The sequence below is a fragment of the Phocoena phocoena genome, chromosome 13, assembly GCF_963924675.1.
Source record: "Phocoena phocoena chromosome 13, mPhoPho1.1, whole genome shotgun sequence".
Lineage (NCBI taxonomy): Eukaryota > Metazoa > Chordata > Mammalia > Artiodactyla > Phocoenidae > Phocoena > Phocoena phocoena.
In genome coordinates this window covers 58543681-58562562 of record NC_089231.1, presented here as the reverse complement: position 1 = coordinate 58562562, position 18882 = coordinate 58543681, and the positions used below count along the sequence as shown (strand labels likewise).

The 18882-nt window shown below is 38.2% G+C and overlaps 1 protein-coding gene across 1 annotated transcript in view; it reads right to left on the bottom strand.

Annotated features, from left to right (window-relative positions):
- Positions 1-18882, bottom strand: part of ARHGAP28 (Rho GTPase activating protein 28) — a 146474-nt gene that overhangs the window by 56426 nt on the left and 71166 nt on the right. The window contains exons 2-3 of the mRNA XM_065889472.1: positions 9782-9984; positions 5353-5570 (exon numbers count right to left, since the gene is read on the bottom strand). Coding sequence (XP_065745544.1) covers positions 5353-5570; positions 9782-9984 — 421 coding nt within the window. The remainder of the gene's footprint in view (positions 1-5352; positions 5571-9781; positions 9985-18882) is intronic.

Here is an 18882-nt window from a genome sequence, read left to right as displayed (position 1 = left end):
TACGATGTGCACATTCATACAGACATGTTGAGACACCCACAGACATGACTGCCTATGCATTGATCACTGCATTTGGCCACTTAGCAGCCAGTCCTGGGAGCTCACCACACACCAGGCCCGGTGACAGACACTGGTACGTGTGGAAGATCCTGTCAACCGCCTGCCCCAAACCCAGTCACCTGTCTTCCTTAATAGGATCCTGATTTTTTTTTTTCAGGAACTTTTGTATACAATGAAAAAATATCAATTTCCCAGGCTCTCTTGCAGCTAAGTATGATTGTATAACATTTCTAGGCAATGAGAGGTAACTGGAATTCTACCAAGTAAGATTTCTGGGAAACTGAAGTCAGAGAGATAGAGTCAGTTTGTACAAGCTCCAGGAACCACCAGGAACATGGGCATGGTGGCAGGAGTGGCCCAGCCCCCTTGGCAAGCAAAAGAATGAAGGCCACATGTGAAAGATAAAATAGAAAGATGGAAGGAAGCTGGATCTACGCTAAAGCAAAGATCAGTTTCCTCTGAAAGAGAGAAAAAACAAATTCATATTTGTATAAACTCATGATTTCTTGGGTTTTCTGGGCCATGCAGTCAAATGTATATGTGTGATATAACATTTTTTTAAGGACTGTATGCCTATATTTATACAGTTAATTATGAGTTAGTCCCACCTTTAACTGTTTATCAATTATGAAACTGGAAATATATTAGATTGACTATTTTGCTCAATTAAATGTGTTACTGAAGGTAATAACTGATTCACATCTTCTGAATATTAGAAAAAATCTGTTTGAGCACTGAACTTCTGCTCAGATGAAATGGATTGTAGACCTTGCATTATGTATCCAAAGGGTGATTTAATATCTGTGATTTAGTGTATAAGAGCTCTACCAAAACAAGGGTTAAATATTCTATTCTTTTATGGTTAGAATTTCACTGAAAATTATATTCATTGGATATTTAATTAAATCATAAAATTTTATTTGGGCCCATAGAAATTCTCATCTTTTACCTCGCTTGTCCATATTTTCTAAGTTTCCATTAAAGACGATGTATTACTTCTATAATAAGGGAAAAAACACATTTTTTGAAAGGAACAAATACTACTGAAAAATCAACATAGGAAAATTGGATCAAGATATCACAATGCACATACCACATTCTCCTCCCCCTGCAAATCACTCAAAATGTCAAAGAGATACCTTTCTCAAAGAGTAGATCTAGAAACCACTAAACATTTCCATTAGCAGAACAGAAATTGTTGGATGCTTCTGGAAGATAAACAGCAAGCAAGAGCGGTTTGATAAGGGTAGAGAAAAACTTCGGCCTGAAAAAAGGTATAAGAGAAAAATGTGTGGAAGGTAAATGCTGATCCAGAAAAAGCACATATCCAGAATGAAAATAAAAACAGCAGGAAGGCATTGCCCAATTCAGAAGGCAACAGCTCTTTAGAAGAACAGCAGGCAGCAGCTAAATGTAATTCCAGGATAAAACCCAAGTGTCCCCTTGGTGACAGAGTGACCACCTGCCTTGGGAGTGGTAGTGGCTGTCCTAGTATGGGTGCGGTGGTCCTGGATAGAAAGAATGTTGAATTGCACTTTATTGGGGCCTTCTAAAAGGATATAGACAGGAGTATAAAAAGGAAAGTTGGGTTTGCCTGAAAAGGAAACAAATTATGATTCTGCAGGATCTTGTTACTTTGGCATTGATACCATATTTATTTCTTAAAGTGAAGTGTGACAGTTGACACTGACACACTTCACCACTCACACAGGCCCAGACTCCTGTTCTGGGGGAGAGTTTTTGGGAGAAAACGGGTCTACATAACTGCATAAGAAATATATGACCACTACCTATACTAATCAATCAGTCAATCTAGTTCTCCATTAATGAATATAAATCAATATCCAAAGATTAAAGTTAATTGAACAATAGCAATGTAATGATGCCAAAAATAAACAGATGACCCTGAAGGAAAGAGATAATTCAAGGAAAAAAAGAGAACCTTGGAATTTAAGGTTTAATTTAATACCTTCAGAGTGCTGAGAGGCTACTGCGGCTGAGAAACAAGAACAGATCACAAAATAAAGGAAAAATTAGGGGAAAGGAGGGGCTTCAGCAAGTTCATAAGAGGACTATTAAAGTTTTAAAAATTAATGAAAGGTAAAAGTGTTAATACAACCAAGGCCAAATTAATGATATAAAAGATGAAGTTGAAGGGCCAGCCAAGAATGTAGAGCAAACATACACACAAACAAAGCTTGGAAAATAGGACATTTAAGAGATATTGAGATTCAATCAAAACAATGAAACAATCATCTAACAACAATCATCTAACAACAATCATCTAACATCCAGAAGGAGACAGTGAGAAAATGAAGGGAATAAATACTTGTTTTAAACGTTAGAAGAAAATATGCAGAATGAACAAGCTGAAGAATGAAAGAGCTCACTTGGTAGTGACCAGGATGAATTTTTTTAAAAAGGAAAACTGCTAAAATTTCAAGGTTCCAACAATAAAAAGTGAAATTCACAAAGCTTCCACATTTGTATATAAAGGAATGAAGTTGATGTAGATATTGTGCTTCCCCACAGCAATGGTGTGTGAGAGAAGATAACGGACAAATATTTTCAAAATTCTGAAGAAAAATGATTTTGAACCTGGGATTCTATATGCAAAAAATTAAGAAAAAAACTAGGATAATCTACATATTTATTTTTTAAATTATTTATATCTTCATTTGGTGAGTATAATGGGTCAGATTCATAATTCTAAGATTAATGCAAAATTACCTAATGCAACTTGTAATGTTAAAACTTCATTAAGAAAATGGAATGGAAACTTTATGTAATTGTTCTATTAATGTAGGTAAACGATGACAAAGACAGAAATAAAGAATAGGAGAGAATAAGGAAGGGAGAGCGGGGAAGAGAAGAAGGAGGAGGAGGGAGGAACTGGTATTCATGACGTCAAATTCAAATTGGAAACTTAAAAGTTTAGGTACATTTCTAAGAACCTCCAAGTCTATTTACCTGCAGAAGCAGATCCTGAAGTTTTTAGGAAAAAACAATCTTGTGGAAATGTTTATTAGGACTTACATATTGTAAATATACCATATTTTTAAAAGGCTGGCTTTATATGGCTTTTTACATTTTTGACAAAGAACAATGTGAATTTTTAAGCAGCATAATACAATGCCAGGCTTTCCCTGACTTCCAGATGCCCCACTTCTCAGGACAGCACAAGACCTCTACTCCCTGGAATATATGGTCATTCTTTTACCTGTGACCACTCCCCCTGCCTCATTCCCCATTCTCTCTAGAACTGGGGCTTCCGCAGCAAGACTCGGGGGGTATGTGGGAGAAGAGGAAGGTAGACAGGAGGAAGAGCCCCCGGGGCTACTTCCCTTGCCCACCAAGAATGCGGCCCTCTCTCTGCCTTTGCTGGAGTTAAACACCAGTTTATTGCACTTACATGTTAGGGAAAAGTAAGACTCTTCATTTCATTTTATACTTAAGCCCTAATGTGTTAAGTGCCCACCTTACGATTCCCTTCGGGGTCCGAGTGAAAGAAATGGGAGAAGCACTGCTTCTATGTGACTATAGCGCAACGTTTTGGGAAACCTAGAGAGACTAGTTATGCATTTTCTTGAGTAACTGGAGGATTCAGGAGAAGCTGTAGACCCTTATTTTGCAGTTTGCTAGGGAAGAGGAAAAATCTTAGTCTGAAGTAGCTGGAAACAGAAATGGGGAAAGGACGCATGTAGGCCAAGTTCTTAGGATTCTCTCAAGATGATCTGGGAGATAACTGGAAAATGACCCAGGGAATTTAAACCTGCAGGGTAAACCTTTTCTTTGATAGGCATCTTGTCCAGGACTCATGTGGCTGGAGCCCTAGCCTCAAGCTGCGGGCATCACCTTTACTCAGTTAACAGTTTGAGACAATCTCACCTTCCAAGAAGACCCAGGTTTCAACTAGGCTGAAAGTTCAAACAGCGTAGAACTCAAAATGGCTTACCTTGAGTATATATTGTTATATACAGCAGAGGATTCTAGAACTGTGTTCATTATCCTGGCTACAAGCCACATGTGACATTTTAGATTCAAATCAATTACAATTAAATACAATTAAATTTTTAGTTCCTTACTTATACTAGCTACGTTTCAAGTGCTAATGCCACACGTGATGGGGGCTTCCATATTGGACAGCACAGAAATAGATCATTTCCATCACCGTAGAAAGTTCTAAAGGACAGCGCTCTTCTAGGACATTGTAAACACAAATACAAAGCTTAACTTTGTATATGTGAGCTGCCCTGGCAACACCCCACTGTGATTAATGTATCTAAGAGAAGATTTGACTTACAGACAACCTAAACTAACTCAAATTAGAGACTGTCTTCAGTTATGCCAGCTACCCAATATCCTTGAAGTTTTAATTTATGTCACTATTGATATTACAATTAAACAGATGAGAAACCTAAATCAAAGTGATTAACCAACTTGCCCCAGGCAACTTTACCTGTGACTGCAGCAGAATATCAAGTTCCCCTTTTCCTATATATGAATTACCCCAAAGTTCCAAGAATCCTATCGGCATAGAACCTGATATAAGAATTGCACAGAGAATGTATCCAGTAATTATCTGTTGCATCAATGACGCAATTATTTCAATGCAACACTGCAATGATGCAATAAATGGATGAATGAGTGAACTGTAAAGCAGAGCTACCAGTAAAACAACCACAGAAATAGGAGGACATGACTCAGCCTCAGAAGTAAAACTGTGGCCGTGGAATAGCCAAGGGTATGCTGGCATTTCAACCAGCCATTTCTCAGAAAACGTGTGATGCTTCCCTCATGGTTTTTTGAATCATTCTCTGGCCTATCTGATTAATGCTGTATCTTTCACTTTTCATCATTTTAATTTCTTTGAACATAAAGGGTACCCTAACCACTCTCCCATCCCCACCCCCAATTAAAACAAACTACACAGACTTGCACATAATACTTGGGCCCACTTCTCTGGGACTCCTTTGCCTGTCCACAGAGTTTCCATTCAGTGCTGAGGTTTAAGTAAAGGCTCCGTGTATCTCATCCACAAAGACTTGCTCCATTACCAAAGAAGTGATCAACTTCAAAAGAAAGGAATAAATTTTGTGTGCGGGGAGACTGCTGTATGGGGAATAAGAAATAATCACTTAAGTTTCAAATTTGCAAAAATTTTGCAGTTTGCTGTCTGCTTTACTTTTCTCTTAAAGCTAGAAGATGATTGGCCTTTTCTGATAATTTTTCCACATTCCCCTTCCCTCCCCTCAAGCAAACCAAACCTTTTGAGGCCTGTTCACTACTTACAGGAGATTCGCTGACTCCAAAGATGTCTCTGACATCCCTGATGGATTGCTTGTTCTTTTTTCTCATGGTTTGAGTGTAAGTATTATATCTCTTCTTCACTGCAGCTGCTTGGGTTCGAGTCAAAGTCGAGAGCAAGGCTTTGCCACCCTCCTCTTCATCACCCGAGATCAGGGTTGATAAACCTACATCTTGCAACCACTCTGCTTCAAGTTCTCCTTCTGTAAGATGAATTTACCAAGAGAAGGTTAGAATATTCTGAGACTGGAAGCCATGCATATCTGTAAGTCTGTACACATCAGCAAGTAAGAAATAATCACTATACAATATATTAAGACCATCCTGAACCTTGAGGACATTATGCCAAATGAAATAAGTCAGACAGAGAAAGAAAAACACCAAACACCGTATGATCTCATTATATGTGGAGTTTAAAAACAAAACAAAGCAAAATGTCCGAGCTCATAAATATAGGGAACGGACTGGTGCTTACCAGAGGCCAGGGGTGGAGGGTGGGCGAAATGGGTAAAGGTGGTCAAAAGGTACAAACTTCCAGTTATAAAATAAAATAAATAAGTCATGGGGATGTCATGTACAGCATGGTAACTATAGTTGATAATGCTCTATTGCATATTTGAAAATTGTTAAGAGAATAGGATCTTCAAAGTTCTTACCACAAGAAAAAACATTTTGTAACTATGTGTGACGATGGGTATTAACTACACTTATTTTGGTGACTGTTTCACAATGTATTCAAATATCTAATCATTATGTTTATACCTGAAACTAATATAATATCGTATGTAAATTAAACCTCAAAAAACTTTAAAAGACCATTCTTTTTCCCATAGTAATTGTGGGAATGGCCTATAGGAATGAATAAAAGGTCTGTATTGTATTTTTTTAAGTAAGTCAAATTTTTAAAGTATCTTCTAGTAGAGTAAGGTTATTTGGCAGATTTGGGAAGGTAATTTTCCTTACCAGAGAGTTAAATATAAGCCATATCTGAACAGCCAATTTCAAAAAATGATAAAATATTAATATCTAAACTAAAACCATGACAGAAAAAATGTGGTTTAATGGCACACAAAAGAATTTTTTAATCACACAAATTCAGGTTCAAATCCCAACCGCCATTTACTAACTGAATGACTTTGGAGAGTTTTAAGTATCTCTAGATCTTGTGTCCTCTTGGCAAAATGGAGGTAATAATCACCAAAGTATTAGGTGGCTATGAGGATTATTTTATCAATGAATTTGTGACAGATGGCAAAAATCTAGAACAGAGTATGTGTTCAACAGATATTCGTTCTCTCACTTTTCTCCTTATTTTGAACAGTAGGTAATCTTTCCTTTTCTCAGAAGGCAGCTAAAAAACTTAAAATTCATCATGATGAAGATCAATCGCTATTATAAATTAGATGTGTGGAAATACTAAAGAATTCAGAATAACAACATCATGTAACAGAAAATCCACTGTACACACTATAACATTCTGGGAACTATGCTAAACAGGCATTACCTGAATAAGGTTTCTTTTAGAGAGCAGAATTGACTGGTTTGCAAGTACACCATCAAATCATCAGTCCAGAGGCGTTGGACTCTGCTTATGTTATTCTATCACTGGTACATGAACAAAAGCCTTCCCACATGCTTTACAAGAAAATGAGAAAACTTTTTAAACTGAATAATAATGAAAATATGAAATATCAAAATTTGTGGGATGGAGTGAAGTCACAAAGGAAAAAGTAAAACTGTCTCTATTCACAAATGATCTCTTTGTTTATGTAGAAAATTCTAAGAAATCTAGTAGTAGACAACTCCTGGTAAGTCAATTTAGAAAGGTAATGAAATATAAGGTCAAGTACAAAAATCAATTGTACTGCACACCAGTTGCAAACAATTAAAAAATGAGAGAGGTGAGAGAACAAGAGAGAGACACCCAATTAAAAGAAATAGTGAAAAGACTTCACAAAGCAAGATATATGAATGGACAATAAGCACAGGAAAAAGCATTTGACATCATTAGTCATCGGTGAAGTATAATTACAACCACAATGAGATACCTCCACACATCCCTAGAATCATTCATGTTAATAAGTCTTAAAACATCAAATGTTGCAAGGATGTGAAGCAGCTAGACTTGTCTGTCAGATACTGCTGGGAGGAGTGTGAAGTGGTACAACTACTTTGGAAAAATGCTGGCAGTTTCTCATGTAATTACACATATTCTATGAAAAATACATATATCCAAGAGAAATAAAAATATATCTCCACCGAAAGACTTCTACAAGATTGTTCACAGCAGCCTTATTCATAATGGCCAAAACTGCAAACAACCATTAACAGTTAAATGTATAGACAAATTATGGCATATTCATACAACAGAATCCTGCTGTCATGGGTTGAATTGGGTCCCCAAAAAGATACACTGAAGTTCTAACCACCAATACAGGTGAATGTAACCTTATTTGGAAACAGGGTCTTGGCAGGTATAATTAGGATTTAAGTTGAGGTGAGGTCATACTGGAGTAGAGACGCCCCTTGATCCGATATAGCTAGTGTCCTTATAAGAAAAGGAGGTGAGACACAGACAACAACACAGGGAGTAGGCTACGTGACTACAGAGGCAGAGAATGGCAAGTGTTGTCTACAAGCCAAGGAACAGCTAGGATTGCTGGCAACACCAGAAGCTAAGAGAAAGACATGGAACAGATTCTTCCCTACCATCTTCAGAGAGAGGAGGGCCCTGCTGACCCCTTGATTTTGGACTTCTAGTCTGCAGAACCACAAGAGAACAGATTTCTGTTGTTTTAAGCCACCTAGTTCTGTGGTACTTTGTTACAGCAGCGCTAGGAAACTAATACAAACTATCCCATAATAAATAGCAATGAAATAGTAATACACCAAATGAATCTCAAAAATATTATGTTCAGTGAAAGAAGCCAAACCCAAAACTATATGCTGCAAAAACATCAGAACCTTGGTTGTCTCTGGCTAGGGACAGCAAGTCACGGGGATGATGAGATTGGGAAAAACCATGAGGAAATTCTGAGTTGACTGAAATGTTATGTCGATTTGTGTGAGGTTACAGGGTTAGTATTTGTCATACGTCACTGAATTGCACACTTAAGATCTAGGCATATGCTTCAAGGAAAATAACATCAGTCAAATAAATTTTGAACTCCAGTTAGTAGGTATGCTTTTTGTAGAAGTTTATGTTAACAAGCCTGAGAATATTTTCTGTATACTCTAGGCTTGAGCAAATGGAAAAGTACATTGAGGAACAGGTTTGTCATTATTGGAGAAGGGGGTTATAAATACAGAAAAATGGAAGACAACAAACTTTGTGGCGTTGGATTGGGATTGGAGGTTATCAGTACGAACTCATGATTTTTAATATAGATAGCTAGCTAGCTAGTAAGAAAAAAGAAGTGGAGAATAAGAGGTATTTTCCTTTATGTGTCTTTCTGGATCTGAAAAGGCAAAATGTAAGTATGTAAGGAGAAGGAATAAAAATATCCTTCTCTGATGCAGGACAGTTCCCTTGAATGGATTTTCATTAAATCTGTGGTGGGACTTTTTATTTCTAATGCTAAGTGAAATATACTAATTGTGGTACATCTGAACTATTGTTTTTCAGATCTAAGAAGGATAGGCTTGTAGAAAGGGAATAAAGAAAAAAAAGTTTTTTAAAGTTTCAGTTTATCTTGATAGTTGTCTTGAGGTTAATCACTGGCTAATGAAAACATTCTTAGATACTTGCTAAACTACCTTCAGTCCTTCCTATGCATTTACTTGTCGATAGGTAGTACCTGGAGAAGATAACCTATGCTTTTAATCTCAGGTGAGTAATTTTGTACTTTTTGACAATTACGGACAATTATACTTTTTGGGTCCTCAACCTTCTTGTTTAATTTCACTGGAAACTAGTATAATTGACATATCTGACACGGCTCTTACTTGGTGAAGTACTAGATTATCCGTTCTCTAAATACATTAATGCTAGTACATGCTTCATAGCTAAATATTTTTAGTCCAGAATTATGTTGGTAAATTTTTTTTTCTGTCTGTCTCTCTCTTTTGGTAATTAATGGTCAAGTATACAAATATAAAAGCCATCAAAATGAGAATACTCAATCTGCTAGATGATTATGAATCAAGTCAACAGACGGGTACAGCATCCCTAAGTGGTGATACGTAAAGGATCAATTTGCATTGTGTTGACAGCCCTCCTTCAGGTCATGTCACCTTACACAGAAGCCACCCTGAGCCAGACCAGCAGATATAAATGAGTGGGAGCAGGCAGCTGATTTGCCAAATTCTACTGGTTCACTTGTTAAACTACTAGTGGAATGATTTCTACCTGCCAACAGAATAAGAGAGCATACAAAGAAAGACAGCACAGGGGAAGACCAATCTAGCACCTCACCATCCAGGGGCTTGGCCTCAGCTGGTGTCTGCTCTTCCTGAACTCCCAGGCTGTTCTCTTTGATACTTTCTATTTCCCGCCAGAAATCCTCCATGGAGGCGCTGTCTATGGAGGCTTGAGAGTTGGAGCGGCTGAATGCCGGGGATTGTAAGGATTCATTGGAGAGCATCCTGCTAATTCTTCGGCAGCGAGAAATGGATTTTCTGAGAAAAGAATAGTATCTGTTAACGAAAATCAGTGTCTCATGTTACAAATCACAAAATTAAATTTAGGTGTGATATCAATGGAGAGATGGAGTTAGTGTGAAAGAGAGGGGTTTGAGGGAATAACCTCCAGTCTGCGGTGGCCCCATCCTTTTCATTCTCTATCATTCATAATGACTTTGTGGCCATGCAGAAATTACCACAAAAATACTTTTTATACCTTTCACACACTCATAAAGTGGGAAGCTGTTCATGTTAGTCAAAACATATATAGTAAAAGTTAGCCCCTGTAAAGTATCTAAGGTGATGTCAGAGAAGAGTGAAAAAAGCTGGCTGCTCACATCCAGTGGGGTGGGTACTATTAAGCAAACAAAATAAGCATTGGTGAGGATGTAGAGAAACTGGAACCCTTGTTCATTGTTGGTGGAAATGTAAAATGGTACAGCCTCTGTGGAAAACAGCATGGCAGTCCCTCAAAAAATCTAACAGAACTACTGTGATATCCAGCAATTCCACTGACTCTACGTACAAAAGAACTGAAAGCAGAGTCTTGAAGAGATACATGTACATCCATGTTCATAACAGTGATTCACGATAGCCACAAGGCAGAAGCAACTTAAACATCCACTGACAGACCAATGGATAAGCAAAATGTGGTCTATTCATACAACGAAATATTATTGAGCCTTAAAAAGAAAGGAAATTCTGACACATGCTACAACATGGATGAGCCTTGAGGACATCAGGCTAAGTGAAATAAGCCAGTCACAGAAAAACAAATGCTGTATGATTCCACTTATGTGAGGGACCTAAAGGAGTCAAACGCCTAGAGACAGAAAGTAGAATGGTGGTTGTAAGGGTCTGCGGGGAAGGAGGCATGGTGAGTTATTGTTCAACAGGTAGAGAGTTTCAGTTTTACAAGATGAGCAAGCTCTGGAGCTGGAAGGTGGAGGCGGTCGCACAACAGTGTGGATGTGCTTCGTGCCACTGAGCTGTAGGCTTAAAGGGGTTAATATGGTCAATTTTATGTCGCACATTGTACCAGAATTTAAAAACAAATATTTTTAAATTTAAAGATACATTTTTTAAAAGTTGGCTGTTGAGAAAATGAGCTAATGAGAGGAAATAATCCATGACACTAAACGGAAAAACTCTGTATTAGGATGGGGAAGTGGGGCACTGACTCAGTTCAGGGAGAACCAGATCACCACCAAGGGAAAGGCCCAAATGCTTAGGGGGGCAGCGAAGCTCCAGGTATCGCCACCCAGCAGGACCACTGTTAGCCTAGCAGACAACAGCTGAACAAGGCACAGAGCAGCTCCATGGGATGCTTTCCTCATGGGATTGCTGCGAGGACTAAGTGAGTTAGCACACTTAAAGCATTTAGGACATAAAACATCCAACAGATGTTAGTCTGAAAAACAAGAGACACAGTAGGGGAGACAGATGCCAAAATGCTGGAATTCTGAGAGAGTTTGGAGATTTACATAAAAATAAAATATTTTATGTGAGGTGGTGGATGCATTAACTAACCTTATTGTGGTAATCATTTAGCAATATATACACATATCAAATCTTCAGGTCGTACTCCTGAAATTTACCCCATGTTATATGTCAATTCTATCTCAATAAAGCTGGAAAAATTTTTAAATGTTTGACTCTATGATATATGATTGACAAATATTACACTCCTTAGGAACAGAATGTTTGATTACATACAACACTTCAATCCTCAACCAGAAAGAATGACTGAATTACTCTATGCAGTGTGATCTTCTGTTCTTATTCTTACATGATTTCTTTTTCTTTTTAATTTTCCAGTTGGAGTGTGTATGCAACTCCTGTCAAAGAACTCCATACTTGCTTTCTTCTCCTTGGGTCCAGGTGGAATTGAACCAAAAAGTTGAGACTACTTAACCAATGTGTGGTCAGAGCTGTTTTATCCAAAACAAGAAATCCAGATAGAAAGAGCAATGACATAGTAACGTCCAACCGTGGCATTCTGACTCGCTTAGGACAATTCAATTTTGACATTCAGAGCAGCAGTGGATTACTACCAAACTTAGCCGTGTCCTAGAGCATATGTAAAGCACACTGATATGTATAACAGTACAAAAAGAAAGGGGAATAAGAAAAAAGTTCCATGTGCTCATATGGTCTATACCTCTAGGAATCCTAGACTTCTCAATCATCTTTAGTATAAATTTCTAGAATTTGATCATTGATCCTGAGATGTACCAGACTGTAAGTAGTTCTAGTTTTGCAGTGAGTTAGCCAACTTATTTTTAAAACTCAGGGCATTTCAGGAAAATATTAGATATCCACTTTTATTTTTTTTATTCTTTGCTGATAAAAATAATTTTATGATGCTTTGATATGGGTGATGAGAGTTCTTCACTGAATTCTTTACAGTTTGACAAGACAGACACATTCTAGTGGTTGAAATACATAGGAAATCAACACAGGTCATGAAGGCAGTTACTGCTCCCTTTACTATTTTTAGGCTCTTCAGCCTTTTCTCTTTTGAAAACCACTAATGAATGCATAGAATTATAGTATATAAACATCTACTTCTGTGAAACTGTAATCAATTACCACTGCTCACACAGCCTACTGCCCTCCGTGTACCATATTCAGGAAAAAGTATATAGATGCCCAAAACTTTCTCTAGTTCCAGTTTTGGGGTTTTTTTTAGGTTTATTCTTTGAAAATGAATATAACTTGTAAAAAATTAACAGTCTTAACAGAAGACATGGACTAAGTTTTTAAAAATTATAAGGCGGTATATTATAAGCATAAAAGTTTAAGTAATACACAATTTATAAAGCGGAAGCTGCAGGTTTCTTCCTATCTGTATCATATCATATTGTTCGATAAGCTGCTTTGCTTTCCCCACTCAAAAACATGTCATAGGGCTTCCCTGGTGGCACAGTGCTTGAGAGTCCACCTAACGATGCAGGGGACACGGGTTCGTGCCCCAGTCCGGGAAGATCCGACATGCCGCGGAGTGGCTGGGCCTGTGAGCCATGGCCGCTGAGCTTGTGCATCCGGAGCCTGTGCTCTGCAATGGAAGAGGCCACAACAGTGAGAGGCCCGCATACCGCAAAAAACAAAAACAAAAACGAAACAAAAACATGTCATAGGTATCTCTTCCATGCCAATACAGAGATAACACCTCAATGGCTGCATGGAAAAGCACCATTTCTCTTAGAAATTAAGAAAACATGCAGATATACCTAAGAACTGAAAATGTTTGAAAAAGTGAGAAATTTGGGAAATATTAAGTGAACCTTAGAAGATGAGGGGCATATATATTTAGGGCTAATAATGATCCTTTTAGTTACAGCACGGTTTCTTACTCATGCAAAGGGAATACTGGTAGAATCTCAGAGAAGAGATCTTCATAAACTTCTGCTGGGAATGGGAGGATTGGAGGTGAAATACAGGTCATGAACATCTGCGTAACACACTGGTTTCATCTGAGACAATCCACCCAAAGAATCCTTTAATTGCAATGGTCAACTATTTTTTTTGGCAAGTAAGTCAAACAGCATTTTTGGGATAAGTGCATTTGGAAGAGTTCTCACTTTTTTAGTTAGGGATCCAAATATTTCCCCCTTCACCCCAGGGTAGAGTAGGGACCGTGACCTTCCAGTCTTAAAGTATTACATAATTGTGATGCTTGGGCTCATCCACCACTTTGATGAGCCTCACAGCTTCAAACCTCACCATATTAGGATAAACAGAGCTTCAGCTTCATCAGCTGTTTGTTACTTTTTATTCCAAAACAATACCAGGAAAACACTACATGAAAAACAGAATGCAACTGTTACACAGCATTATATAGCAACTTTTGTTGGGAAAACACCATTAGGTTTGTGGGGTTTTTTTAGCCACGCCATGCGGCATGCAGGATCTTAGTTCCCGAGACCAGGGATTGAACCCGGGTCCCCTGCAGTGGAGGCACGGAGTCTTAACCACTGGGAAGTCCCAAAACACCATTAGGTTTAAAATTAGATTTAAGTGGATGATAATTACCATAAATTCAAAGTGGCATTAATAAAAAAAAAATTTTTAAAGATTTTACTATTCCATTTTCCCCTCCATAATGTTTTTAGAAATACCTTATATTTTAATGATTACTGGAGATGCTACAACTTCAGAACAATGCAAATAACGTATAAGAGTTTAATTCTCCCTCCACCCCTTATTATATTACTATTGTCATACATGTTGCTTCTTCACATGTTTACACCCCACAATGGTTATTATTTCTGTTTCTTTTAAAAAGTCAATAATCTTTTTAAAAATTAAATAAGTAGTCTTTTATGTTTATCCTTTCTGGTGCTCTTCATCCTTCCTGCATGTCCATGTATCCATAACAGATCATTCTAATCGGTTTTGAGAACCTCCTTTGGTATTTCCTCTCTTTTTCTTTAGCATTTCTTGTACTATGGATCTGCTGGCAAAAAATCCCCTCATATTTCTTTCTGAATATGTCCTGAATTCACCTTCATCTTTGATGAATATATTTCCTGGGCATAGGACTCTAGGCTGGCAGATTTATTGTTGTTTTTATAATCCTTTTAAAGACGGCATTCCATTGTCTTCTGTATTCTTGATTCTGATGAAAAGTCAATTATAACTCTTACTTCTAAATATAGTGTTCTTCCTCTCTAACTGCTTTTAATAGATTTTTCCCCTTATCTTTTGATTTTAGAAGCTTAATTATAAAATGCCTAGATTGTTTTATTTGTATTTATTCTACTTAAGGTTTACTGAGCTTCTTGAATCTGTGGGTAGATGTATTTCATCAACTTTAGGGTAGTCATCCATTTTCTCTCCAAGTATTTCTTCTGTCCAACTCTCTCTCTCCTCTTCTTCTGGAACTCCAATAACACAACCAATATTGTCCCAAATGTCCTTCATGATACGTTTGTTTCCCCTCCAACCCTCAGCCCTTGGACTTCAGTTTAGGGAATTTCTAATACCCTGTCTTCAGGTTCACTTTTCTTTTCTTCTATGTGCCCAGTGCTAGTTAAGACCATCCAATGAATGCTTCAATTCTGATACCATGTTGTTTCATATCAAGAATGTCCTATTAGTTCTTTTTAAAGATTCTATCTCTCTGTTGACATTACTCATCTTTTATCCCTTTTATCTGTCTTTTTAACATACTTATTATTGTTATTTAAAAGTTCTTGTCTCAGTGCCAACATCTGTGCTGTCAGTGCATCTGCTAATATTGATTAAAAAAAACAGTCAATTGTCTATGGATCATATTTTCCTTTTCTTTTACAAATCTCACAATTTTTTGTTGACTTTGTTTTTAAAAGAACTCTAGAAAACTGGAGTAAATAGTAATTTCCCCAAGAAGGGTAAGCTTTCTGTCTGGTAGTTGAAATGAGGTACAGATCACTTCAACCCATTTAAGGAGCTGAGGTGGGTCTGGGCTGAGTTGCAACTTTGATCAGTTTTAGGTTACCTCTGATTCCAAATGTTTTGAGGGGGTTGATCCGTCCTGAGTGTATTATAGGTCCCTCCCTCAACAGGGCTTTCGGATAAACACCACAGGACTACAGAAATTGCTCTCTACTTTAGAGCCTAGCCGCAAGCCTCCTGTGTTGTTGGGCTCTCAGCAAAATCCCAAGGGGTAGAGTTGTCAGACTTGGAGAACTAGCTCTGCATTTGGGGCTTCGACAGATTCCAACCTTTTGTGCCAGTGCAGGCAGCCCCATGGGTGTCTCCTCTCCCCATACAGTCCTTCTGCCAAGGGAGGTGTGATCTTCTGCCCAGCAGTACACAGACTCAGGGAGAGACACACACTGAAGTGACTGCTGGGCTCTGGCCACCTAGGAAGAGCTCTTCCCTCCCTGGAACTGAGTTCCTTTAGACTTCTTTGTGTCCACAGCTCTCCATTATAAACAGCTTTAAAACATATGATTTTACACGCATCGTCTCTTCTCTAGTTGCAACAGTGAGAAAGATAATCGGCTGCAACCTAGTCTGTGTTCTAACTGGAAATGGAACTCCCACAGAACACTGTATACACATCAGATATTTTTAAAATGCTGCATCTACTAATGAACTGCTTGCTCTGTCTAACCACAAGTTCAATTGTTCTGAGTATATTCCACAGAATATTTCAAAAAAACATACTTCTTGCTATGAAATATTCTGTGGTCTTTATTATTTCTTATTTTATAAAGAATTTCACATGAAACAATTTACTATCATACACATTCCATCATTTGATTCTTAACCTCCTGAAGTAGTCAAAGCAAGTATTATACATCTCAGTATACAGTAAGGGAAACAGTTACAGAGAGTAAAGTGAAGACACATTAACTTCCCACCACAATTACAATAAAATGCATATTCTTTTCTATGACATCATAGCCCAGCATGTTCTGTCCTCAAACATCTTATCCAGTCTCACCTTATATCACTCTCCCCTAGCACTAGCACCAGGCCTGCTAATCTTTTCTCAGTTTATCTAAAAAGTCAAGCTCTTCCTTCCCTTTCTCTTACCGTTTTTTTCTGCCTGGAACATTCTGTCTATTTCCATGGCAAGATGCTTCTCATCATTCAGCTCCTAATGTAAATGTCGCCTCCTCAGGGGATCTTTTCCCGGCCACCCTAACATAGCATTCCTCCAATTACCCACCATCTCAGCTTTCTGCATTTCCTTCTTCTCACTCATCAACAACATAACTTTATCTATTCACCTACTTCATTTTTGGGAACTATTTTCCCCACTAGAATATAGAGGAACCGTGTCTGTCTTATTTACACAGTATCTGGCCAATAGCAGGAACTCAGAAATATTTGCTGAATGAATGACTAGGGACAGTGAAGCCAGGATATGAATTCACACGTTTTCAATTCTTTCCAAATGCTTTCCCTACAGTAATCCTTCTTAATTTCAAATGTCTCCTCAGGTATTTGCGTATCTGTGTATAGCTCTACATATTTTTATACCAGGAATATAGTATCGTGATTTAGAGAAAAACTCTGAAGACAGCTGGTCCAGATTTGAATGTGGGCTCTGCCACTTCCTAGATCTACAACCTTGGGAAAGGAACTGAACCCTTGGGCCTCCATTTCCTAATCTGTAAAATGGGAATATTAATCACACACATGCCCTGGGTTATTATGAGGATTAACTGAGTAAATATATGTAAAATGCATGGCACATAGTAATCCCATGTGTTATTACTATAATTTAACTAATTTGTTGGCATGCCTATGGCTAGGTTTAGGGTCAGGCTAAAATGGGTGGTAAAATATCACAGCAGCACTAAAATTTACTAGGAATATAATGAGATAAATAAAACTGCATTTATCAGAACTCATCTCTGATCCAACCCCATTCCCAAGCCTTGTTTCTCCAACTCCCTTAGGCCAGAAGCGACCATCTGACACAATTCTGGCCAACTCACATAAGAAAAATCCCTCTCCATGGTTTCAGTGTAATCTTTTATTTTCCTCATATAGGTGCTACCCCTTTCTCTTCCTACCTCTCCCTTACTGGAATGTAGACAAGATGACTGGTGCCTCAGCAGCCATCTTGCAACTATGAGGAAAAAGCCATGAAAATTGTAGTGATCAGCCTTGATATTATTGAGTCTCAGAAATAACATCAGATGCTGCCTATTCTCTGGACTTCCAGAAATGTGAGAAAAATAAACTCCTATTTTTAAAAACTACAGTAATCTCTGTTGCTATTGTTATTGCTACTTGCAGTCCAAATGATTCCTAAGTGATATACCTAGAAGAAATACTTTAATAAGTCATTTGGGGTGGGGTAAGATGCGACACCATCTCCACCCCACTAAGGAGACTATTCAAGTAAGATTAGACAGTCAGTAACCTGCCTCCTAAAGGAAGGTGGGATCTAATGTAATGATTTTCCATTTTAAAGGTGACCAAATTATTCGCCTAACCCCAGTCTTGGTATGGTCTTGATCAGTACACTATGGAGTTAAGCTTCATTCCTGCTAAAGATCTCCCTGCCTGAATATGCAGGGAATATATTCACACTGCTCTCAAATCAAACATATTCCAAACATTTTAGGAAGAATGTATCAAAATCAAAGATTTCCCCTTCTCTTTCTGAAAGAATAAGACTGCATTCCCCACTGTCATTATCACTAAATGAGGCACAGCATGACCATCTAGAGAAATCATCTTGGACCCTGACCGCAGTGGGCCTGTGCAGCAGGGTTCTTGCAAGAGAAACCTCTGGCTCTCTGGAACAGACTCTGGGTACAGTCCCAGTAATGCTGCTGTCTGCCCTCTTAGCTTCCTGGGGAGGCCACTCAGCATGAGAAAGAAAGAGGACAAATCCCTTGTTTTCGGGCTCTGGCTTCTCAATATCTTTGGATTCTAACATGCTTATAAACAAGCTCAACTTGGATGTCTTGGAAAAAGCACTTGAAAGGCAATGGTGATAAAAAAAAGAAACTATGGTTTCAGATTAATAGACGCAAGAACACAGAGGAGGTTCCCGCTCTTTCTCAGGCTCCCTGACTCGGTCTTTCACTATCATTCTGGCATCCTCTCCTTCGCATCCTGCCAGCCCAGTTTTCTCTTCTGTTCCTGGCCTTCCTCAGCCCTCCTAGGGGAATGAGGAGAAAGCTGATGAAGCTTTTCCTTCAAAAGGTAAACAGGTCTGCCTGAACCTCTCTGCTGGCAGAAAAAGATACAGAAAAATGTGTTTGTAGATTAAGGGGAGGCTTAAAACAGCAAACAAACCTCAGTCACTCAGCAGGGAATATCTGAAATGGTTTTGAAAGCTAGAATTCTTTTTAACCAATTGAGGTTCACAGCAGCAATTAAATCCTTATGCAGCCGTGTATCACCTCTGAGTACAGGCACTGGGCTAGAAATGGGAAA